The 26558-nt window shown below is 47.1% G+C and overlaps 1 protein-coding gene across 1 annotated transcript in view; it reads left to right on the top strand.

The window, feature by feature from the left end:
- Positions 1 to 23664, top strand: part of ZDHHC9 (zinc finger DHHC-type palmitoyltransferase 9) — a 69036-nt gene extending 45372 nt beyond the window's left edge. Inside the window, exons 4-10 of the mRNA XM_069746093.1 lie at positions 9856 to 10014; positions 10133 to 10270; positions 11920 to 11968; positions 13497 to 13599; positions 14692 to 14795; positions 15232 to 15328; positions 21105 to 23664. Coding sequence (XP_069602194.1) covers positions 9856 to 10014; positions 10133 to 10270; positions 11920 to 11968; positions 13497 to 13599; positions 14692 to 14795; positions 15232 to 15328; positions 21105 to 21236 — 782 coding nt within the window. The 3' untranslated portion in view covers positions 21237 to 23664. The remainder of the gene's footprint in view (positions 1 to 9855; positions 10015 to 10132; positions 10271 to 11919; positions 11969 to 13496; positions 13600 to 14691; positions 14796 to 15231; positions 15329 to 21104) is intronic.
- The last annotated feature ends 2894 nt before the right edge of the window (positions 23665 to 26558 follow it).

The following is a 26558-nucleotide window of genomic DNA, read 5'->3' as shown; positions in this document are numbered from 1 at the left end:
CATGATTGTCCCCAGTGTTGCGATTGACGTTATTCTCGGAATAACGGCGACCACAAAAAAAAGTCTGATTTCCCATTTATTTCTCTCTCCTGCGATATGATCTAGCACATCAGAGGAGAGACCCCCGGTACCTTCGGCAGCTCGTGCATCCCCCGGTCCTTTCCCCCGGCCCTAGGCATCTTCTCCCGGGAAGAAAATGGCGGGCGCATGCCCAATAGTAAATCAAACCACCCCTTCGTCACCCCCATTAGTTAGTTAAAAATAATAAAATAAAGTTTTTGTTTTTTTTCGATTAGGGTTGGGGCTAGGGTTGTGTTGGGGTCAGGATTGTGGTTATGGAGGGTTGTGTTGGGGTCAGGATTGTGGTTATGGAGGGTTGCGTTGGGGTCAGGATTGTGGTTATGGAGGGTTGCGTTGGGGTCAGGATTGTGGTTATGGAGGGTTGCGTTGGGGTCAGGATTGTGGTTATGGAGGGGTGTTTTGGGGTTAGGGTTGTGTTGGGGTCAGGATTGTGGTTATGGAGGGTTGTGTTGGGGTCAGGATTGTGGTTATGGAGGGTTGTGTTGGGGTCAGGATTGTGGTTATGGAGGGTTGTGTTGGGGTTAGGATTGTGGTTCTGGAGGGCTATTTTGGGGTTAGGCCTGTGTTAGGGTTGTGTTGGGGTTATGATTGTGGTTATGGAGGGGTGTTTTGGGGTTAGGGTTGTGTTGGGGTTAGGATTGTGGTTATGGAGGGGTGTTTTGGGGTTAGGGTTGTGTTGGGGTTAGGATTGTGGTTATGGAGGGGTGTTTTGGGGTTAGGGTTGTGTTGGGGTTAGGCCTGTGTTAGGGTTGTGTTGGGGTTAGGATTGTGGTTATGGAGGGGTGTTTTGGGGTTAGGGTTGTGTTGGGGTTAGGCCTGTGTTAGGGTTGTGTTGGGGTTAGGATTGTGGTTATGGAGGGGTGTTTTGGGGTTAGGGTTGTGTTGGGGTTAGGATTGTGGTTATGGAGAGGTGTTTTGGGGTTAGGGTTGTGTTGGGGTTAGGATTGTGGTTATGGAGGGGTGTTTTGGGGTTAGGGTTGTGTTAGGGTTGTGTTGGGGTTAGGATTGTGGTTATGGAGGGTTGTGTTGGGGTCAGGATTGTGGTTCTGGAGGGTTGTGTTGGGGTTAGGATTGTGGTTATGGAGGGTTGTGTTGGGGTTAGGATTGTGGCTCTGGAGGGCTATTTTGGGGTTAGGCCTGTGTTAGGGTTGTGTTGGGGTTAGGATTGTGGTTATGGAGGGGTGTTTTGGGGTTAGGGTTGTGTTGGGGTTAGGATTGTGGTTATGGAGGGGTGTTTTGGGGTTAGGGTTGTGTTGGGGTTAGGCCTGTGTTAGGGTTGTGTTGGGGTTAGGATTGTGGTTATGGAGAGGTGTTTTGGGGTTAGGGTTGTGTTGGGGTTAGGATTGTGGTTATGGAGAGGTGTTTTGGGGTTAGGGTTGTGTTGGGGTTAGGCCTGTGTTAGGGTTGGAGTTAGAATTTGGCGAGTTCCACTGTTTAGGTACATCAGGGGTTCTCCAAGCGCCATTAATTCTTCCAATTGTGTGAATGTGGCTTCTAGGCTCATTGTCAACATATTAGGTAATTTCCCCCCCCTACAACATGATGGACTGATCACGAGGGGTCTGATCTCTGGGACCCCATGATCCTGAGATATATATATATAATTTTTATTAAGGGTCTTCTCTTAAAGGGATTTTCCACTGCTTTCCTTTAAATAAAGAAATATAAATGTGTACTTAAAAAAACAAAAGAAAAATCCTCCTCTGTGGATTCCCCCAACGCTCCTTTGTCCCATTGCCCGGTCCTCCATCTGTCTCCCTCCTTCTCTTCCAGCATGGTTGGGGCCTGATCACTGAAGCCAATCACCAGCCACAGATGTGACAGGTTGGTTGTCTGCAGCGGTCACCCACCGATGATTAAGCCCCCTTTTCGGGCCACCACTTTTCCAGGCCCCTCTTTGTGAGTGTTATCGCTCTGTCTTATGAGGAACGTCTCGGCATCTCCATGGACAGTCAGGGAAGCTCGGGGTTCCCACAGACCTCTAGGGTGTAGTATTGGGTGGGGTTCGGGCGAACATGGAGGATGTGTAATGCCGGGATGTTATCTTCCTGAAGTCCATGAGGTCTCCTGTAACCCTGGGATCGGCTGTGGATGTCGGGGGCTCCGATGTCCGCACCTTCGTCGGCCGCTGTGTGTCGGGGCGATGGGTCTTGTATAAGCGCAGTATCCCCCCTCAGTGTTCACATTGCTCCAAAACCGCTGCTCTCCAGGTGCAAAGAATCGGACCAGCGCCATAGTCAGAGGATCGACTATCCATGCTGTGATCCCTGGAGTCCACGGATCCAGTCGTCGCCGGTCAGAAGCTAATCCCGCTTTTATCATCTTCATAACGATGAAAAACTGCTACATTGTAACACTGATCCGTCCACAAAGGATCCGGCGCCGTCCGTTTCTATAGCCGGGCGCAGATCGTACGTTGTGTCAGTTTTTCATCTGGTTTCATCCGATCTTTTATCTACTGTTTCAGACTGATGACTTCTGGATTTGTGGCACGAAGGTTTCCAGGATATTGATGATGAATCCTCTGATTATCATGGTGGTCCGACGCCTCCCCCATTATTAGGGGTATGAGGGGTCACGATCCTCCTGCTTGGTGCATTCTCTTCGGTGGGGCGATATCCGGGTCGTGCAGTCGTTCTCGCTGTTCTGAGACGTCACCGCTCAGCAGGTTGCAGCTGCCATTCACCTCATTGATACGTTTTTGTCCCCGGATTGTCGCCCGCTGCAGGTTTCATTATTTGGTAGTAACACGTCTGCGACGATTTCATCACCTTCACTTCGCGCCTCCAAAGCTGAGAATAATAGGAACGTGGCGTTGTGGAAGGCGCGGGAACGAGATCAACCAGATGAGAGTTCAGATCGTTCTAATCTTATTTTTATCATTCGCTGGTCACAATTTATACATCGTCTGATGAAAGGACGGCGGCTGCGGACACTGATGATAGTCGTCTGATGAAAGGACGGCGGCTGCGGACACTGATGATAGTCGTCTGATAGGACGGCAGCTGCGGACACTGATGATAGTCGTCTGATGAAAGGACGGCGGCTGCGGACACTGATGATAGTCGTCTGATGAAAGGACGGCGGCTGTGGACACTGATGATAGTCGTCTGATGAAAGGACGGCAGCTGCGGACACTGATGATAGTCGTCTGATGAAAGGACGGCGGCTGCGGACACTGATGATAGTCGTCTGATAGGACGGCAGCTGCGGACATTGATGATAGTCGTCTGATGAAAGGACGGCGGCTGAGGACACTGATGATAGTCGTCTGATGAAAGGACGGTGGCTGAGGACACTGATGATAGTCGTCTGATGAAAGGACGGCGGCTGAGGACACTGATGATAGTCGTCTGATGAAAGGACGGCGGCTGAGGACACTGATGATAGTCGTCTGATGAAAGGACGGCGGCTGAGGACACTGATGATAGTCGTCTGAAAGGACGGCAGCTGTGGACACTGATGATAGTCGTCTGATGAAAGGACGGCGGCTGTTGACACTGATGATAGTCGTCTGATGAAAGGACGGCAGCTGCGGACACTGATGATAGTCGTCTGGTGATAGGATGGCGGCTGCGGACACTGATGATAGTCGTCTGATGAAAGGACGGCGGCTGCGGACACTGATGATAGTCGTCTGATGTAAGGACGGCGGCTGAGGACATTAATGATAGTCGTCTGATGAAAGGACGGCGGCTGTGGACACTGATGATAGTCGTCTGGTGAAAGGACGGCAGCTGCGGACACTGATAGTCGTCTGATGAAAGGACGGCAGCTGCGGACACTGATGATAGTCGTCTGGTGATAGGATGGCGGCTGCGGACACTGATGATAGTCGTCTGATGAAAGGACGGCGGCTGCGGACACTGATGATAGTCGTCTGATGTAAGGACGGCGGCTGAGGACATTAATGATAGTCGTCTGATGAAAGGACGGCGGCTGTGGACACTGATGATAGTCGTCTGGTGAAAGGACGGCAGCTGCGGACACTGATAGTCGTCTGATGAAAGGACGGCAGCTGTGGACACTGATGATAGTCGTCTGATGAAAGGACGGCAGCTGTGGACACTGATGATGGTCGTCTGGTGATAGGTCGGCAGCTGTGGACACTGATGATCGTCTGGTGAAAGGACGGCAGCTGCGGACACTGATGATAGTCGTCTGATGAAAGGACGGCAGCTGTGGACACTGATGATAGTCGTCTGATGAAAGGACGGCGGCTGTGGACACTGATGATGATTGTCTGGTGAAAGGACGGCGGCTGTGGACACTGATGATGGTCGTCTGGTGATAGGTCGGCAGCTGTGGACACTGATGATCATCTGGTGAAAGGACGGCATTATTTGTTCAGATCTCTCCTGTTATAGAAGTAAGGCTCACTGGCCTGTAATTTCTTGGCTCCGTCTTCTTTCCTTTTTTTTTTTTTTTTTGAAGATGGGGACAGCATTTGCTCTTCTCCAATGTTCTGGGACTTCTTTTCCCCAGGACTTTTCATAGATTCTGGCTAGTGGTTCTGAAATTTCCTGTTAACTCTTTCAGTTCCCTAGTATGTAACTGTTCTTTACCAGGAGATGTAAATTCATGTAAATAAGCTCAGTGTTCCCTCACCTTCTCTCTGTTTATAGATAATGTGGATTCTTTTATTCCTTTGATTGCGCCATGAAGATCAGTTGATGTTACATTTCCTTTCTTAGCGAACACAGATGCAAAATAGGAATTTAAACATTCGGCTTCTCCACATCATTTTTGACCACTTCTTCATCTTTTTCATCCTGTAAAAATCCAATAGCATCTTTGACTTTTCTTTTGCTTTCGATGTGCCCCATCTAAGGGCTCGTCCCCATCACCGTAAAAGCGCAGCCTGTGGATGGATGTGGCACTCTTTGGGCGGTAAAGCGGCCATGTTTTTGTAGTCTTGTGCCTCCTCTGAAGGCATCACCTCGCCATGAGACGGGGACGTCACTATCGATGCTCATTCTGTTATTTCTGTCCGGCCCCTGTATAATCTGTATTTACACTGTAAATGAAATTTCTGATTTATGGGAAGATAAGTGTTGGGTTCACACGGTGACGTCATCGGTGTCCTCCTCCTGTGGGACCAGTCTGTGCTCCTTAATAGAACAATACAAGAGATGACGCCAGAAAGAAGAGGGAATATAAGCTCTCAACATATCGGGAAATATCGTATGGAGCAGTGAAGTGCAGAGTAACAGACTTAAGGAACAATATTTCACTAGTGGAATCCCGCATATACAGCAGACACCCTCCCCCGACGCACGTTTCGCATTTTACTGCTTCATCTGGGGCATCAAATTAGATGGATAAAACACTGTAGACTATCTTTTTTCCCGTGCAGGTAACTTTTATATTCCTGCTATTTTGCTCCAATATATCAGGCTATTACTGTGTGCACACTGACAGTGATTGTCAGGCAGGTTTCTAGAACACACCAGCACCTCTGAGTTGGGTTTTCCAATATGATCCCTGCACCATTGTATCTCCCTTACAAATTGAAGTTGTGATTTGTCGGCCGTTTCCCAGTGACTTGCGGGTGACGTGTTGCTGTGCAGCTCCCGCCTCAGGAGTTCTGAGGTTGTCCTGCTCGGCTGATCCAGGTCATCCGGAAGGTTTGATATCATATAATTTGGTAAGGCGTCTTTCACACTTCCGTTTTTTACAGTCAGTCGCAATCCGTCAAAATGTTGAAAAGACAGATCCTATTCTGATTGTAAAAAATGGGAGCACTGGAGCCGTTTTTTTTACGGTTCCAGTGCATCCTAGAAGGCTTTGTGCACACGTTGTGTACGCGTCTTCGTGAAAACACATGCACAACACAACCCATGATAAAAATAATAAAAAAAAAAAAATTGTGATATTCTTACCTTCCGGCGTCCTGCGCAGCCCCTGCAGGCTTCCCGTTGCTCGCGATGCTCCGTTCCCAGTGATGCATTGCGAGACAATGACCTGTGATGACATGGCGGTCTTGCGAGACCACTACGTCATCGGGTCATTTCGCTATGCATTACTGGGAACGGAGCATTGCGAGGCCTGCAGGGGCTGCGCAGGACGCCGCGAGCATCGGGGGGGCCGCGGGGAGGCTGCGGGGGACACCGGAAGGTGAGAATATCACGATTTTTTAAATTATTTTTAACACATCTTTTTACTATTGATGCTAGTAAAACGAGAGCGCAAGAGGGAATTTCCCTGATGGGAAATTCTTCCTCGCATGCTCAGGTTGAAAAGACGGAACCAGTCGCTGGATTCCTGCTTTTCACAGTCAGCGACGGATCCTTCTCCCATAGGCTTTCATTATATTCATTATTTTTTTTTTTCCCCAGCCACCCTCCCCCCCCCCCCCCCCCCCGACGTACAGAAAAAAACCGTTCATCTGTGCGTTGTCTCCACCCGACGGACAGCAATTTTACAACGGATCCAGTGCACGATGGATGAAATGGAAGGCCAGCCGTCACAATCCATGGTTAATGCAAGTCTATGAGAAAAAAACGGATCCAACCGCACCATTTGCTGGATCCTTTTTTTTTCACAAAACGACGGATTGTGATGGAAAAAGACGGAAATGTGAAAGAGGCCTAACAGTGCCACCTGCAGGATAAAAGTAGGCAGTGCAGCAATTGAAATAAAGAATTTTATAACAGGAATTCTCACGCCCGGCCCTCACCATCTGCAGTGGAAATCAGTGGTACAATAACAAAAAATACATAGTACGTAGAAAGGACTCTGCTGGGGCAAAATGTCTGCAAAACAGAGCATTCTGGATGTCCTGTTTAAATTATTTCCTTAGGCACGGCCAACCAGAACCAGTCTATTAGTGAGAGTTAATGCAACTTCATGGTGTATCTTCACTGTCCATGTATGTGGTAAGCGGCCATGTATGGATGTAGGAAGGGTGCATGTGTGCACGTATGTGAGTGGTGAGCATGTGTGCACGGTGTGGGTAGTGCATGTGAGTGGTGTGGGTATGGTCTGAGTGCTGAGCATGCGTGTACGGTGTGGGTAGTGTCCACGGATGTCAGTGGCGTGGGTAATGTCAGTGCTGAGCATGTGTGTACGGTGTGTGTAGTGGCCGTGTGTGAGTGGCGTGGGTAATGTCAGTGCTGAGCATGCGTGTACGTTGTGGGTAGTGACCGTGTATGTTAGTGGCGTGGGTAATGTCAGTGCTGAGCATGCGTGTACGTTGTGGGTAGTGACCGTGTATGTCAGTGGCGTGAGTAATGTCAGTGCTGAGCATGCGTGTACGGTATGTGTAGTGACCGTGTATGTGAGTGGCGTGGGTAATGTCAGTGCTGAGCATGCGTGTACGGTGTGGGTAGTGTCCACGGATGTCAGTGGCGTGGGTAATGTCAGTGCTGAGCATGCGTGTACGGTGTGTGTAGTGACCGTGTATGTGAGTGGCGTGGGTAATGTCAGTGCTGAGCATGCGTGTACGGTGTGGGTAGTGTCCACGGATGTCAGTGCCGTGGGTAATGTCAGTGCTGAGCATGCGTGTATGGTATGTGTAGTGACCGTGTATGTGAGTGGCGTGGGTAATGTCAGTGCTGAGCATGCGTGTACGTTGTGGGTAGTGACCGTGTATGTGAGTGGCGTGGGTAATGTCAGTGCTGAGCATGCGTGTACGGTGTGGGTAGTGACCGTGTATGTGAGTGGCGTGGGTAATGTCAGTGCTGAGCATGCGTGTACAATGTGGGTAGTGTCCACGGATGTCAGTGGCGTGGGTAATGTCAGTGCTGAGCATGCGTGTACGTTGTGGGTAGTGACCACGGATGTCAGTGGCGTGGGTAATGTCAGTGCTGAGCATGCGTGTACGGTGTGGGTAGTGTCCACGGATGTCAGTGGCGTGGGTAATGTCAGTGCTGAGCATGCGTGTACGGTATGTGTAGTGACCGTGTATGTGAGTGGCGTGGGTAATGTCAGTGCTGAGCATGCGTGTACGGTATGTGTAGTGACCGTGTATGTGAGTGGCGTGGGTAATGTCAGTGCTGAGCATGCGTGTACGGTGTGGGTAGTGACCGTGTATGTCAGTGGCGTGGGTAATGTCAGTGCTGAGCATGCGTGTAAGTTGTGGGTAGTGACCGTGTATGTGAGTGGCGTGGGTAATGTCAGTGCTGAGCATGCGTGTACGGTGTGTGTGTGTGTGTAGTGACCGTGTATGTGAGTGGTGTGGGTAATGTCAGTGCTGAGCATGCGTGCACGGTGTGGGTAGTGTCCACGGATGTCAGTGTCAGTGGCGTGGGTAATGTCAGTGCTGAGCATGCGTGTACGGTATGTGTAGTGACCGTGTATGTGAGTGGCGTGAGTAATGTCAGTACTGAGCATGCGTGTACGGTATGTGTAGTGACCGTGTATGTCAGTGGCGTGGGTAATGTCAGTACTGAGCATGCGTGTACGGTATGTGTAGTGACCGTGTATGTCAGTGGCGTGGGTAATGTCAGTACTGAGCATGCGTGTACGGTATGTGTAGTGACCGTGTATGTCAGTGGCGTGGGTAATGTCAGTACTGAGCATGCGTGTACGGTGTGTGTAGTGACCGTGTATGTCAGTGGCGTGGGTAATGTCAGTACTGAGCATGCGTGTACGGTGTGTGTAGTGACCGTGTATGTCAGTGGCGTGGGTAATGTCAGTACTGAGCATGCGTGTACGGTGTGTGTAGTGACAGTGTTTGTCAGTGGCGTGGGTAATGTCAGTGCTGAGCATGCGTATATGGTGTGTGTAGTGACGTGTATGTGAGTGGCGTGGGTAATGTCAGTACTGAGCATGCGTGTACGGTATGTGTAGTGACCGTGTATGTCAGTGGCGTGGGTAATGTCAGTACTGAGCATGCGTGTACGGTGTGTGTAGTGACCCTGTATGTGAGTGGCGTGGGTAATGTCAGTGCTGAGCATGCGTGTACGGTATGTGTAGTGACCATGTATGTGAGTGGCGTGGGTAATGTCAGTGCTGAGCATGCGTATATGGTATGTGTAGTGACGTGTATGTCAGTGGCGTGGGTAATGTCAGTACTGAGCATGCGTGTACGGTGTGTGTAGTGACCGTGTATGTCAGTGGCGTGGGTAATGTCAGTACTGAGCATGCGTGTACGGTGTGTGTAGTGACCGTGTATGTCAGTGGCGTGGGTAATGTCAGTACTGAGCATGCGTGTACGGTGTGTGTAGTGACCGTGTATGTCAGTGGCGTGGGTAATGTCAGTACTGAGCATGCGTGTACGGTGTGTGTAGTGACCGTGTATGTCAGTGGCGTGGGTAATGTCAGTACTGAGCATGCGTGTACGGTGTGTGTAGTGACCCTGTATGTGAGTGGCGTGGGTAATGTCAGTGCTGAGCATGCGTGTACGGTATGTGTAGTGACCGTGTTTGTCAGTGGCGTGGGTAATGTCAGTACTGAGCATGCGTGTACGGTATGTGTAGTGACCGTGTTTGTCAGTGGCGTGGGTAATGTCAGTACTGAGCATGCGTATATGGTGTGTGTAGTGACGTGTATGTCAGTGGCGTGGGTAATGTCAGTGCTGAGCATGCGTGTACGGTATGTGTAGTGACCATGTATGTGAGTGGTGTGGGTAATGTCAGTGCTGAGCATGCGTATATGGTGTGTGTAGTGACGTGTATGTGAGTGGCGTGGGTAATGTCAGTGCTGAGCATGCGTGCACGGTGTGGGTAGTGTCCACGGATGTCAGTGTCAGTGGCGTGGGTAATGTCAGTGCGTGCGTTCTATCCACGGACGCCGTGGTTATCCTCCTGATTCAGGATCTTTGTGTTTCAGAGGCCGCCAATGGCAGCGTCCCGCAGGGTCAGCGTCCGCCTCCTCGCATCAAGAACGTGCAGATCAACAATCAGATCGTGAAGCTGAAGTATTGTTACACCTGCAAGATCTTCCGTCCTCCTCGCGCCTCTCACTGCAGCATCTGCGATAACTGTGTGGGTGCGTAACTGCATGTGGGGGGAATACTGCACGTCACTGCCAGCTGTGGAACTACAACTCCCAGCCTGGTCCTTAGTAATAAGGAGAGGTCACAGCCAGGATTCTGCTCCTTTTCCAGAGCGATTCGACCACCACTGCCCGTGGGTGGGGAACTGTGTGGGGAAGAGGAATTACCGCTACTTCTACCTCTTCATCCTGTCCTTGTCGCTGCTGACAATCTACATCTTCACCTTCAACATCGTCTACGTCGCCCTCAGTGAGTCCCGGAAGTCATGTACCACACTCGGGATTAGATACAGAGAGGCAGAGTATCCTGCATTATGAGATTAGATACACGGCTCAGCAGACAGTATCACAGAGGAGAGGATTAGATACACAGCTCAGCAGACAGTATCACACAGGAGAGGATTAGATACAGCAGACAGTATCACACATGGTGGGATTAGATATACATGGCTCAGCAGACTGTATCACAGAGGAGAGGATTAGATACACAGCTCAGCAGACAGTATCACACAGGAGAGGATTAGATACACGGCTCAGCAGACAGTATCACACAGGAGAGGATTAGATACACGGCTCAGCAGACAGTATCACAGAGGGTGGGATTAGATACACAGCTCAGCAGACAGTATCACACAGGAGAGGATTAGATACACAGCTCAGCAGACTGTATCACAGAGGAGAGGATTAGATACACGGCTCAGCAGACTGTATCACACATGGTGGGATTAGATATACACGGCTCAGCAGACAGTATCACACATTGTGGCATTAGATACACAGCTCAGCACACAGTATAACACAGGAGAGGATTAGATACACGGCTCAGCAGACAGTATCACAGAGGGTGGGATTAGATACACAGCTCAGCAGACAGTATCACACAGGAGAGGATTAGATACACAGCTCAGCAGACTGTATCACACAGGAGAGGATTAGATACACGGCTCAGCAGACAGTATCACACAGGAGAGGATTAGATACACGGCTCAGCAGACAGTATCACACAGGAGAGGATTAGATACACGGCTCAGCAGACAGTATCACAGAGGGTGGGATTAGATACACTGCTCAGCAGACAGTATCACACAGGAGAGGATTAGATACACAGCTCAGCAGACTGTATCACAGAGGAGAGGATTAGATACACGGCTCAGCAGACTGTATCACACATGGTGGGATTAGATATACACGGCTCAGCAGACAGTATCACACAGGATAGGATTAGATACACGGCTCAGCAGACAGTATCACACGAGAGGATTAGATACACGGCTCAGCAGACAGTATCACACAGAAGAGGATTAGATACACGGCTCAGCAGACAGTATCACACAGGATAGGATTAGATACACGGCTCAGCAGACAGTATCACACAGGATAGGATTAGATACACGGCTCAGCAGACAGTATCACACATTGTGGCATTAGATACACAGCTCAGCAGACAGTATCACACAGGATAGGATTAGATACACAGCTCAGCAGTCAGTATCACACATTGTGGGATTAGATACACAGCAGACCGTATCACACATGTTGGATTAGATACACAGCATACAGTATCACACAGGGTGGGATTAGATACACAGCTCAGCAGACAGTATCACATAGGGTAGGATTAGATACCATGTATGATACGGTCTGCTGAGCTGTGTGAGCTTAGATACATTGCTCAGCAGACCTTATTATACATGTTGAGCTTGGGTACATTGCTCAGCAGACCGTATCATACATGGTGAGGTTAGGTACACAGCTCAGCAGACAGTATCACATGATGGGCTTGGATACACAGCTCGGCGCATTACCCTATGTCTTGTTCTCGTGGTTGGGTTTTGCCCTTGATTTGCTTTGTTGCTTATGAACAAGTTGTTTTTTTTTTTTTTCTAACTTTTATTTCAGATTCTTTAAAAGTTGGCTTCCTGAATACGCTGAAAGAAAGTCCGGGGACATATCCTTCCGTGTATAGACCCTAAATAGGAGGAGCTACCAAAGTAAAGAACGCATAAAAGCCGGCGAAGAAACCAACAAAAGATTGTGTTCAAAAAAATTAGGTGAAATCAATCCAAATAACTAATATATATTCAATTTTATTAACATCTAATAAACTGTAACACCATAAAAATAGAGAAAGGAAGAAAATATAAACAATTAATAAATAATTATAATCTACAAATAAGAGGGGGATCGGTCAATACATCATAATTAGCCAAGTGATGCAATATACGGCATCAGGTATTATTAAATGTAAGAAGAAACGAACCACGTCCGGGTGTGAGGCAGCGGTGCGAAACGCGCGTTGGGGTTTGTGGAGGCGCTGTCACTGCTGGTGCTGCTATCTCTGCATTGTCCATCAGTGTATATGTGTCATAGTATCCACGGGGCACTTTACACCTTTTCTGCTTTCCATACATTGTGAATGAATGATGTATATTTGTTATGGGTGATGTGCGATATACGGAGTCAGTCTGATCAGTTTTTCATTATAAATTGACTTTAATTGATATAAATGTTCTTTATTTATTATTCTTTTCTGATCAGATTGTGTATGAACAATATATTTTGCACGCAGCCCCTTTCTTAGGACGTCTTTATGCCCCATCAGTGCAGTGCTTCGTTTCTGCTTTCATTTAATAATACCTGATGCCTTATTATGATGTATTGATGGTTTATTTTATACAGACCTGTCCCCCCCGTATTTTGTAATTATTTATTCCATTTTTAATATTTTCTTCTTTTCTCTATTTTTATGGTGTTATAATTTGTGTTACTAAAATTGAATACCGTTTATTTTAATTTGGATTGATTTTTTTTGCCTAATTTTTTTTTTTTTCAACAAAAATGTGTTTTTTTACCTATCCGTCAGTGAGATGGGGGGACGGGAACGTTGTGCTTTGTGTTGCTCCGGACCGAGCAGCAGAGTCTTCTTCTAATATGTATAGATACATTTACATGAAGACCCCCCAATAATTCTCCATTGTACAGTATGGATCGTCTGTCCGCGGGATGAGGGGGCACGCCGGACCCTGCAGAGCGAGGCAATGACCGGTCCGTCTGCACATGGGGAATTGGATTAAATCTCCAGCTTCTTCCTCGTTGTGTTTGCACAGTCCCCCTCCCATTATCCCACCTTGTGCATTTGTGGCCGGTCCACGGGATCCACCATGAATGCTCCGAGCTGATCCTACATCCGAGACGCCGTCATACATCGTCACGGAGAGGTGGTGAGGCGTGTGCGTCTGATCTTTATCACTGCGTGCCCCCCGCCCCACCCCCACTGATGCCCCCATTATTGGTATATAGATGTATGTGGTGGGACATAATGTCCTGTTCTGTGTGGATGGATACGTGGGGCTGATCCTATAGGGTCCTCTCTGTTGATGGACAGGAGACCACCCCACTGCTCTGCCCCCACAGCTGAGGGTTTGTTGCACTGAGTAACTTTGTATCCAGTTTCCTGTCCTTAACTCTTCGTGCACCGTCCTGGAGGTCTTCATCTGCTTCTTCACCCTGTGGTCCGTGGTGGGATTAACTGGATTCCACACGTTCCTGGTGTCTCTGAACCAGACGACCAATGAGGATGTGAGTACAGAGCGGTTACATTGTTTCCTTTTCATTGTTACGTTTGTTTCTATTTATGTAAATCTCAGTTGTTGTCATTAACCCCTCCTGTCCTGGGTAATATTCCTCCGGTCTGACGCCAGAAGTCTCTTATTGCAACTTTTCCTTCTTTATTTATTTTAATATTTTGTTACATCAGAATAAATATTCTGCGACATTCTCCGGGAGAAGCACAAAGTGCAAAGTCAGGAGGTGAAAGGTAGTGAAATGCCAACGATTTCCGACATGTTTCAGAGAATTTACGGAGAAACCGAATGAAGTCGTCTGTAGGGATGAGGAGACAATCTACAAATCGCTGTGACCCTGCGAATCTCACACCCTCCATCTATTATATCCTCCCTGATTGGATAATATTGATCAGATTTACTATTCCCAAAAAATCAAGTTTTCCCCTTTGCCATTACTTCCTGATTTCTGGGTGTCTGACCCCTGGGACCTGCAATGAACCCAAGTCCTGAATAGAGGAGAGATGCCCATGCTCTGCCTCCGCTCCATTCATTGTCTACAGGACTGATCGCTGTACTTGGCAGTCCCATAGTCAATGAAATGTGCAGAGATAGGAATGCACATGCTGGATTCAGGATGGGGCTGCACAGCCAAAATCTCTGGGATACAGAGCTGGGATCCCAGCAGTCGGACCCCCAGTAATCGACAAGTTCTATCCTATTCCTTAGATAAAGTGTAGCTTTAACATCTTGAGAACAACCCTTTAAGCACCAGGATGTGCTGGAGAGCGGCTCCAGGCTCCGCGCTGTCCATTTCCTAGTGGCCGTGTCTGGTATTGCAGCTCTGCCTCATTCACAGGTCTGAGCTATGACACCGGCCACAACTCAAGTGTATGATATCATCTAATTAATCGCTGACGGATCGGGCGGCGGGAGTCGGGCCGCCCCACCAGTCTGATACTGATCAAATCCAAAAAAAAAATCCTCTCCTGCAAGAGATGTGGAAAACGCCTCAAACGCCTTATAATAGAATTTTCGCTGTAAATAATAATCTAAATGAGAGAAAAAAAATATTATATGTGCAATTTTCTATTTTTTTTCTACGTAGATTAAAGGATCCTGGACTGGTAAAAACCGTGTCCAAAACCCATATAACCACGGGAACCTGATGAAGAATTGCTGCGAGGTGCTGTGTGGTCCGGTGCAGCCGAGGTACCGAATCCGTACAATGGAGTGTAACAAATGTGTCATAAAAAATGTAAATATTGCAAAACTTCCGGTGGGCTTCCCCCAGATTCTGAGCTGATTAGAGGGGCTTGCAGGGCTGAGATACTGAGGCGATGGTAGCCGGCACCTCCACGATCAGCTGCCCAAATATTCAGGTCTTAAAGGGGTTGTCCCCGCCTGGGTGATGTCTGCGCCGGGGTACGAGAGACTTGAGCTGCACACAATCAGTGGCCTCTGTAGGCTGCTGCCCTCCCTCCAGCAGTCAGTGCTGATTGCCAGGATAATGGCCACGTGAGCCCACGGACAAATACTGAAGCTGGAGAAGCTTCACACTCCGAGGTCTGATGGGGAAAGTATCCTATCTGCACCATAAGTGCTGGAACAACCCGATCTCCATGCATTAACGCCGTCTCCTCTGCAGTGTGCTGGACAGACGAGGGATCCTCCAGGAGCCGCTGATCCTTCCAGGACAATCCGAACCAGAGAGCAGCAGCAGCAGCAGCGCGCAGCGAGATCCCGTGAGTACGAGCCGCCGGTAAACTGCAGTCATGGGTCTAATGTTACACAAGTGACCGGACAGAGGCCTTTATAATGATAAACGTGTACGCGGGAACCATGCTAAAATCACGCCTTTCTGGAAATACACAAAATATAAACGTGGTATTTGTATTATTGGAAGTGTGGCACCACAACACAACAGGGTAGCAGGATGCTGGAGAAAATGGCCGCAATATAGAACCGTCCGTGTTGTATAAAGATTCACAGGCAGCAGGCGGATACGAAAAGAGGATCAATAATCTGTTATAACGAGTGTGTTATAGATATAGGTAGTAAAAATATTACTTCTCTCCGGTCACATGATATCCACCTACAGCGGAAATTCCGAATATAATCAAAGGTCTCAACCATGATCTGTAGAGAGTGCGTCACCTGCAGCAGGATGTGCTCCCCATCCCCGACGCGCATTTCTGTGTATTGAAACCTAAATAGCAGTTCCAGGTGTTCACCGCGGCGCAGATATATTCAATTGTTTACGTACATATGAGCGTGTTTTTTGTCTGCCCCCTTTTTCTGATATATATGTGCAGCTGTTATAACCTGGTCATCTGCTGTATATAGTTATATATGTACAGCTGGTATATCATTACACACAGGAGATGACCAGCTTATACCAGCTATACATAAAATTATGTACAGAAGATGCCCAGGTTATACCGGCTGTACATATATAATTATATACAGGAGATGCCCAGGTTATACCAGCTGTACATGTATTATTATATACAGGAGATGCCCAGGTTATACCAGCTGTACATGTATAATTATATACAGGAGATGCCCAGGTTATACCGGCTGTGCATATATAATGATATATAGGAGGTGCCCAGGTTATACCAGCTGTACATATATAATTATATACAGGACATGCCCAGGTTATACCAGCTGTACATATATAATTATATACAGGAGATGCCCAGGTTATATCGGCTGTACATATATAATGATATATAGGAGATGCCCAGGTTATACCGGCTGTACATATATAATTATATACAGGACATGCCCAGGTTATACCGGCTGTACATATATAATTATATACAGGAGATGCCCAGGTTATACCGGCTGTACATATATAATTATATACAGGAGATGCCCAGGTTATACCGGCTGTACATATATAATTATATACAGGAGATGCCCAGGTTATACCGGCTGTACATATATAATTATATACAGGAGATGCCCAGGTTATTCCGGCTGTACATATATAATTATATACAGGAGATGCCCAGGTTATTCCGGCTGTACATATATAATTATATACAGGAGATGCCCAGGTTATACCGGCTGTACATATATAATTATATACAGGAGATGCCCAGGTTATTCCGGCTGTACATATATAATTATATACAGGAGATGCCCAGGTTATTCCGGCTGTACATATATAATTATATACAGGAGATGCCCAGGTTATACCGGCTGTACATATATAATTATATACAGGAGATGCCCAGGTTATTCCGGCTGTACATATATAATTATATACAGGAGATGCCCAGGTTATTCCGGCTGTACATATATAATTATATACAGGAGATGCCCAGGTTATACCGGCTGTACATATATAATTATATACAGGAGATGCCCAGGTTATTCCGGCTGTACATATATAATTATATACAGGAGATGCCCAGGTTATTCCGGCTGTACATATATAATTATATACAGGAGATGCCCAGGTTATACCGGCTGTACATATATAATTATATACAGGAGATGCCCAGGTTATTCCGGCTGTACATATATAATTATATACAGGAGATGCCCAGGTTATACCGGCTGTACATATATAATTATATACAGGAGATGCCCAGGTTATTCCGGCTGTACATATATAATTATATACAGGAGATGCCCAGGTTATACCGGCTGTACATATATAATTATATACAGGAGATGCCCAGGTTATTCCGGCTGTACATATATAATTATATACAGGAGATGCCCAGGTTATTCCGGCTGTACATATATAATTATATACAGGAGATGCCCAGGTTATACCGGCTGTACATATATAATGATATACAGGAGATGCCCAGGTTATTCCGGCTGTACATATATAATGATATATAGGAGATGCCCAGGTTATACCGGCTGTACATATATAATTATATACAGGAGATGCCCAGGTTATTCCGGCTGTACATATATAATTATATACAGGAGATGCCCAGGTTATTCCGGCTGTACATATATAATTATATACAGGAGATGCCCAGGTTATACCGGCTGTACATATATAATGATATACAGGAGATGCCCAGGTTATTCCGGCTGTACATATATAATGATATATAGGAGATGCCCAGGTTATACCGGCTGTACATATGTAGTTGGATGAGGATGAGGAACACAGCCACCCGTCGGCTGGGTGTATGAATAAGTTCAAAAGGAAAAATAGAAAAAAAAATGTAATGCTGGATCCATGAGATAAAAATATCCTTGTTTTTATTTGAAAATCATTTAAAAAAGAAATCACATCAGTAAGTGGTTGACACGTTTCGGCAAGAGCCTTAGTCGTGACAGAGACCCATTTAGTGAATTTTAAAAGCGTAATCTTTAATTACAATTTTTTTTAAAAATATGAAAAAACACATACATAAAAAAAAACTATAAAGGCATACCACAGGTAATCTCAGGATGCCCAGTAGAGGGAGCCCCAATCCACTCCTATTCAGGGATGTTATTATTAGATACTAGATGGTGGCCCGATTCTAACGCATCGGGTATTCTAGAATATGTATGTATGTATATAGCAGCCACGTAGTATATAACACAGCCCACGTAATATATAGCACAGCCCACGTAGTATATAGCACAGCCCACGTAATATATAGTACAGCCCACGTAATATATAGTACAGCCCACGTAATATATAGCACAGCCCACGTAATATATAGCACAGCCCACGTAATATATAGCACAGCCCACGTAATATATAGCACAGCCCACGTAATATATAGCACAGCCCACGTAATATATAGCACAGCCCACGTAATATATAGCACAGCCCACGTAATATATAGCACAGCCCACGTAATATATAGCACAGCCCACGTAATATATAGCACAGCCCATGCAATATATAACACTGCCACATAGTATATAGCACTGCTCATGTAGTATACAGCACAGCCACATACTATATAGCACAGCCACGTAGTATATAGCACAGCCCATGTAGTATATAACACAGCCCATGTAGTATGTAGCAGCCACGTAGTATATAACGCAGCCCAAGTACTATGTAGCAGTGTGGGCACCATATCCCCGTTAAAAAAAATTAAAATAAAAAATAGTTATATACTCGCCTTCCGTCGGCCCCCGGATCAGCGATGCTCCTTGCGACGTTCCGGTCCCAAGAATGCATTGCGGTCTCGCAAGAGCGCAATGCATGGCCCGGAGCATCGCGAGGAGCGGGAAAGGCCCCGGAAGGTGAGTATATCACGATTTTTTTATTATTTTTAACGTTAGATCTTTTAACTATTGATGCTGCATAGGCCGCATGAATAGTAAAAAGTTGGTCACACAGGGTTAATAGCGGCGGTAACAGATTGTGTTACACTGTGTTATACCGCGGTGTAACGCAGTTGGTTTAACGGACTGCTACAACACTATGTGGGCGGCGGGCGCTGACTGGGGGGGAGGAGTATGGAGCGGGCACTGACTGCAGGGGAGTAGGGAGCGGCCATTTCGGGGCCGGACCGTGCCCGTCGCTGGCCGCAACCAATCAGCGACTTGGGATTTCCGTGACAGACAGAAAGACGGAAGTGCCCCTTAGACAATTATATAGTAGATAGTAATAGTAACCAAAACAATAGATATAAGTGGAATATAGAAAATGATCAAGGCCAAGAGACCATACAATAAAATAATCTAGTGAATGATCTAAATGGATCAAGTAAAGAATCCCACCTCTATGTATTAAGAGCCTCCTACACGCCTGAGCGGAAATAGCAATGTCCACATGATGGGGCGGATACAGGTGTGAAGGAACGAGCAGAAACCTCCGCCAGCTGTCAACTCCCACAGGATCAACCCTACATAGTATTAATTGTGCAGTTCACATTGTCTAATCAAAATGTCGCATGGGAGCGAGGAGTGCTAACCTGAAAGAAGGAGTAGGTGTGATGTTCCCTTCACCCCGACGTGCGTTTCACTTTAAGCCACTTCTGGGGTCATAACCTGGGCATCTATATGTACAGCCGGTATAACCTGGGTATCTCCTGTATATAGTTATATATGTACAGCCGGTATAACCTGGACATCTCCTGTATATAATTATGTATATACAGCCGGTATAACCTGGGCATCTCCTGTATATAATTATGTATGTACAGCCGGTATAACCTGGGCATCTCCTGTATATAGTTATATATGTACAGCCGGTATAACCTGGACATCTCCTATATATAATTATGTATGTACAGCCGGTATAACCTGGGTATCTCCTGTATATAGTTATATATGTACAGCCGGTATAACCTGGACATCTCCTGTATATAATTATATATGTACAGCCGGTATAACCTGGACATCTCCTGTATATAATTATATATGTACAGCCGGTATAACCTGGACATCTCCTGTATATAATTATATATGTACAGCCGGTATAACCTGGACATCTCCTGTATATAATTATATATGTACAGCCGGTATAACCTGGACATCTCCTGTATATAATTATATATGTACAGCCGGTATAACCTGGACATCTCCTGTATATAATTATATATGTACAGCCGGTATAACCTGGGCATCTCCTGTATATAATTATATATGTACATCTGTTATAACCTGGGCATCTCCTGTATATCATTGTACATGTACAGCCGGTATAACCTGGGCATGTCCTGTATTGTACATGTACGGCCGCTATAACCTGGGCGTCTCCTGTTTTGTACATGTACAGCCGGTATAACCTGGGCGTCTCCTGTATTGTACATGTACGGCCGCTATAACCTGGGCATCTCCTGTATTGTACATGTACGGCTGCTATAACCTGGGCATCTCTTGTATTGTACATGTACGGCTGCTATAACCTGGGCATCTCCTGTATATCATTGTACATGTACAGCCGCTATTACCTGGGCATCTCTTGTATTGTACATGTACAGCCACTGTTACCTGGACATCTCTTGTATTGTACATGTATGGCCGCTATAACCTGGGCATCTCCTGTATTGTACATGTACGGCTGCTATAACCTGGGCATCTCTTGTATTGTACATGTACGGCCGCTATAACCTGGGCATCTCCTGTATATCATTGTACATGTACAGCCGCTATTACCTGGGCATCTCTTGTATTGTACATGTACAGCCGCTGTTACCTGGACATCTCTTGTATTGTACATGTATGGCCGCTATTACCTGGGCATCTCTTGTATTGTACATGTACAGCCGCTGTTACCTGGACATCTCTTGTATTGTACATGTACGGCCGCTATAACCTGGGCATCTCCTGTATATCATTGTACATGTACAGCCGCTATTACCTGGGCATCTCTTGTATTGTACATGTACAGCCGCTGTTACCTGGACATCTCTTGTATTGTACATGTATGGCCGCTATTACCTGGGCATCTCTTGTATTGTACATGTACAGCCGCTGTTACCTGGACATCTCTTGTATTGTACATGTACGGCCGCTATAACCTGGGCACCTTCTTTGGCTCATTACATGCTGCAGGTCCACTGACTGAAGTCTTGGCTCCTGTCTTCTTAGGTTTCCTCGGTTCCCTTGATGCCCAGCGACGCTCCAGTAAAGCCCTCGGCACCACATGGGCACACCGACGCCAACGCCCTGGAAATGGCCGTTCAGATCCCCAAAGAATCAGACTGCGATCATGAGAAGTAGATACTCGGAGAAGTCTCTCCCTGAAGGAGGAACAATGTGACGGATCCGTGGAAGCAGCCGCTGGCCGCCTACGCCATTTTTCTTTAGTATTTGCTTGTGTTAATTCTGGAGGTGCCGTCTTCACCAGTCTGGGGGCAGCAGCGCTCCATGGAATAATAATAGTAAAGAAGACAATGACAAAGACTTCCGGTGCTAGTGAAACCCGCCAATGACATTGCCTGGGAGCGCGGAGCTGCCCACCGTGCCGCAGCCCACCGTGCCGCAGCCCACCGTGCCGCAGCCCCCCGTCAGGGCTCCGCCATGGGCGCTGGTTCTTCAACCTGTTCCTACAATCGTATTATGCACCCCCTGGACGCACAGTGGACAGTATGGCCGGACATTAACGGGACCGTCTATAGGGGCAAGAATGTGTCACGTGATGGCACCTAAAGAAATATGCATTGCTTTGTATTTAATTTGCCGTGCCGAAGACTGGAAGGACGAAGCTTCTGGTAAAGCCGAAATCTGTCTGCACTTCTTCCCGGGGGATTTGTGACTATGTTCTGATACCGCGGACTCGTCTGATTCTGAAGACCCCCATCATCTGTCGCTCCACCTGTAGTCACATGGCCCATCCCCCGCTCCATGCACCAGTCATGACGTAGATGTTTGTTCTCGTCGGCTCATTCTTCTCCAGATCATTCATTTCCCATCTAGAGATTTTGGTCTAGCGATTACCACCATGATGGTTTTGGGCCCCGTAGAGGAGCCGCCATTCATCTACATAGGTCTCCTGAAGGACAAACAATGTATTCTATGGCCATACAAAGTGTAGAATAATGGAAGAATTTAATTTAAGTTATTTGTTTATATGTTTTCCCTAATTATTTTTATTATTTAAATAATTTCTCCGGACCCCGTAGAGAACATTAATGGACGCCTGAAGAGTATTTCCGAGTTCTGTTTCTTGTCTATTGATTTTCCTTATCTGTAAAAATAAAACTGTCTGAGCTTAGTTTGGGGAGAGGCGATCGTTCGCCCGGAGACCGCCATGTAGATTGCACGTCCCCCCGGCCCGGACCCTGATGCTCCTCGCTCATCTCCATCCCGCTTGTGAAGGATCCGTTCATTATTTCTCTTGCATTTCTTTTTTTTTTTTTCCTTGTTTCATTCTTGGATTTGGCTTTTTCACTTGTGGAAATCCTATAAAATCCCATAAGAAGCTGTGGAATATATGACGATTGCACCCCCAGAATCGGCCATTGTAGTCCCCCGGGTTCAGGACATTGGTCTATTGCTGTCTTTTCAACATTTTTGAATGGCTGGGAAAGATTAATAATGAGGGTGTTCTTGAGCCACCTTCCCCAGTCCGCACTTTGGGGGCTGCACCTCTGAAATCTTAGGACCAGGGTGTCACGTCCATTTAAGTATTGACGTGGGCGCATTTATTCATATTTCTGCTTCTTTCACGCACTTGTAGAAAGTGTGTAAAGAAGCGCGGCATTGCTACAATGTATCTCCGAGGTCTGACCCTGCACTGTCAGCACTGGGGGGCTCTCACACCGGATGGTTCCTCCGCATCTGCCAGTGATCTCGGGTGTGTGGCCAAACTACGGACAGTGTCCTCATCCGACAAGTCATTGGATAGTTAAAGATGGAGTCTCGTATTGTATCATTAGATATAATCTTCTGTACATACATTGTATTACCGCAGTTACATGGATTCTTTTACTCCAGAGCTGAATTCACACTTTTGCTAGATGGAGTCGGACACTTTACTTTTCCCTTTTCCGATCACTGTATGAAGCCTGGTGTGAAGATGACTCTTTCCAGACATAGAACTATCAGGTCTTAGGTGCAGAACTGTGAATGCAGCTCTGGAGTAGGAGACACTAAGGAGTTCAGAGGTGGACGCGTCCTTATGGCTGATGTAAAGGAAAGCTGCTTTCTAGTCCCGTATCCTGCCCCTCAGACAGCCGGCAGACCGCCCCTGCTCCCGACCTCCACCAATGTGTGGAATCTTTATGATATCGCCATTTATCTTGTTGTATCATCTGTGTTCTGACCCCCTGACTGCACACACCTAACGCCCCGCGAGACTCTGATTCCTGCTGGTAGGAAGCGTTGGTTTTTGTTCCTTCTCTCAGGTATTTTGTTCCATGAGTTGATCTTGAACCTTTATGGAGCACTTAAGTTCAGGTTTCCCTCCTGCATTTTTTTGGGGGGGGATGGAGGGGTGTGAGGCGCCATCATTGATTACACTTCCCGCTGTGCCATCCCCGTCCATTCACTGCATCATGACCTGAAAGGATAAGGGCTTTGTAAGACTATACACCTCCATGTGTAATATTCACCCCGTGCAAAAACTGCTACTGGCCGCAATCCGGAATCCGATCGTACGATAACAGCAAAAAGCTATTTTATTGACTGAATAAAGAAATGGCTACAAGCGCGTGTGGCTTCGTTATTCTGCATCTGCGGCTTCACATGGATGATGACTGGTTACCAAAGTAGGACGGGGCGAGGTCCTAATGTGGAACTAAATCTCCCAGACAGTACAACAATGGCGAGGATCAGAAAACTTCACTTTTAATATCTATAATATAACGCTGGCAGCGTCACTCTGTCCGAAGCCTTTATAGACTGCGCAGGCGCAGTCTGGGCCTCACAGAGTGACGCTCCCGGGAGATCGCGGTGTGCGTTCACACTGAACGCACACCGCAATCTCCAACAGAGAAGCAGGGACCGCCAGGAGGGTGAGTATCGGCCATATTCACCTGTCCTGCGTTCCACCGCTGAGCGCCGCCATCTTCCCGGTCTTCGGCCTGTGACCTTCAGTTCAGATGGCGCGATGACGCGCTTAATGCGCGCCGGCGCCGCCCTCTGACTGAACAGTCACAGCCAGTAGACCGGGAAGATGGCGGCGCCCAGCGGTGGAATGCAGGACAGGTGAATATAGTAAGTGCTGGGGGGCCTGAGCTGGCGGCGATACCGGCACCTGACCCCCACAGCGCGCCGGTGTCCCCGCCTGCTCAGGCCCCCGGATGGGTGCAGCACATGACAGGATGGGGACGCAGGATGGGTGCAGCACATGACAGGATGGGGACCCAGGATGGGTGCAGCACATGACAGGATGGGGACGCAGGATGGGTGCAGCACATGACAGGATGGGGACGCAGGATGGGTGCAGCACATGACAGGATGGGGACGCAGGATGGGTGCAGCACATGACAGGATGGGGACGCAGGATGGAGCAGCACATACCAGGATGGGGACGCAGGATGGGTGCAGCACATGACAGGATGGGGACGCAGGATGGGCGCAGCACATGACAGGATGGGGACGCAGGATGGGCGCAGCACATGACAGGATGGGCGCAGCACATGACAGGATGGGGACTCAGGATGGGCGCAGCACCTACCAGGATGGGGACGCAGGATGGGTGCAGCACATGACAGGATGGGGACGCAGAATGGGTGCAGCACATGACAGGATGGGGACGCAGGATGGAGCAGCACATACCAGGATGGAGTCCATATACCAATATAAATGCTCGCCACCCAGGCGTAGAACGGGTTCAATAGCTAGTGTATGTATGTCCGGGATTGGCATCTGCACCGTCGCAGCTACAGCCACAAAATTTTGCACAGTCACACGTCTGGACCCTGAGAGCATCATAGGCTATGTTGTGAGGCAAAATTTTAACCCCGCGCGTTCCAATTCACCAAACCATTTTGCCCCTATCTACATAATGGGGAAAAAGTGAAAGGAAAAGTGTTGGAAGCAAATTGACAGCTGCCAGATGTGAACAAGGGGGACTTAAAGAGTGAGAGCGATGGCGCCAAAGAGTATATACCGTACAGTTGCTAAGGTGGGGCCTCGACATGGGATACTCACCACACACGGGGATATGAACACACACACAAAAGGCGCCACACACTACCACGTGCTTGAACACATATACCACCCTTAGCACACATTTCACCACACATACACCAATCTCGCCACATAAAAGTCTAAACACAAGTCGCCGCGCAAAACTCGCCACGCGCAAAACTCGCCACATGCAAAACTAGGCTCACGCAAAACTCGCCACACGTGCAAAACTCACCTCATGGAAAACTCGCCACACGCGGAAAAATTGCCACATGCACAAAAGTTGCAACACATGCAAAAGTTGATTCACACAAAACTTGCACATACTCAAAACGCACCACACATAAAACTTGCCACGCGCAAAACTCGCCATGCGCAAAACTTGCACACAACTTGCTACACTAACCTGTCACATGCAACTCGACACAAAAAGTTGCTACACGCATGTTGCCAAACAAAACTCATCTCACAAAAGTCAGTACATGCATGTCGCCACACGCACCTCAACACACACAACTTGACACATGAAACTCACCCTAAAACACACAAGTCTGGTATTATCCTTCAAAAATAAAAATCTGATTAATAAGCAGACAAACTACAAGAGCAACAAATGTACCATATAGGAAATCCGGCAGCTGTCAGTCACATGACCTGTCTATTATGTGTATGTGTGAGCTAATATATACTGCCAGGGGGGAGGGCTTCCTGTCGGCTGGGGATTTATCAGGCTGCCAATTTAGCTTACAAATACTGAGGTAAAAATACTGACCAAAAAATGTGTGAATGCGGTTTAATACAGGAGGAGATGACACAGATATATACTAAATACAGGAGGAGATGACACACAGGTATATACTATATACAGGGGAGATGACACACACATATATACAGGGGAGATGACACACAGGTATATACTACATACAGGAGGAGATGAGACAGGTATATACTATATACAGAAGGAGATGACATACAGGTACATACTATACAGGAGGAGATGACACACGTATATATTATATACAGGAGGAGATGACACACAGGTATATACTATATACAGGAGGAGATGACACAGGTATATACGGGAGCAGATGACACACGTATATACTAAATACAGGAGGAGATGACACGTATATACTATATACAGGGAAGATGACACACATATACAGGGGAGATGACACACAGGTATATACTACATACAGGAGGAGATGACACAGGTATATACTATATACAGAAGGAGATGACATACAGGTACATACTATATACAGGAGGAGATGACACACGTATATACTATATACAGGAGGAGATGACACACGTATATACTATATACAGGAGGAGATGACACCCAGGTATATACTATATACAGGAGGAGATGACTTACAGGTATATGCTATATACAGGAGGAGATGACATACAGGTATATACTATATACAGGGGAGATGACACGCGTATATACTGTATACAGGAGGA

This window comes from Ranitomeya imitator, chromosome 2 (assembly GCF_032444005.1).
Source record: "Ranitomeya imitator isolate aRanImi1 chromosome 2, aRanImi1.pri, whole genome shotgun sequence".
Classification (NCBI taxonomy): Eukaryota; Metazoa; Chordata; class Amphibia; order Anura; family Dendrobatidae; genus Ranitomeya; species Ranitomeya imitator.
This window is presented reverse-complemented; position numbering and strand designations above follow the sequence as displayed.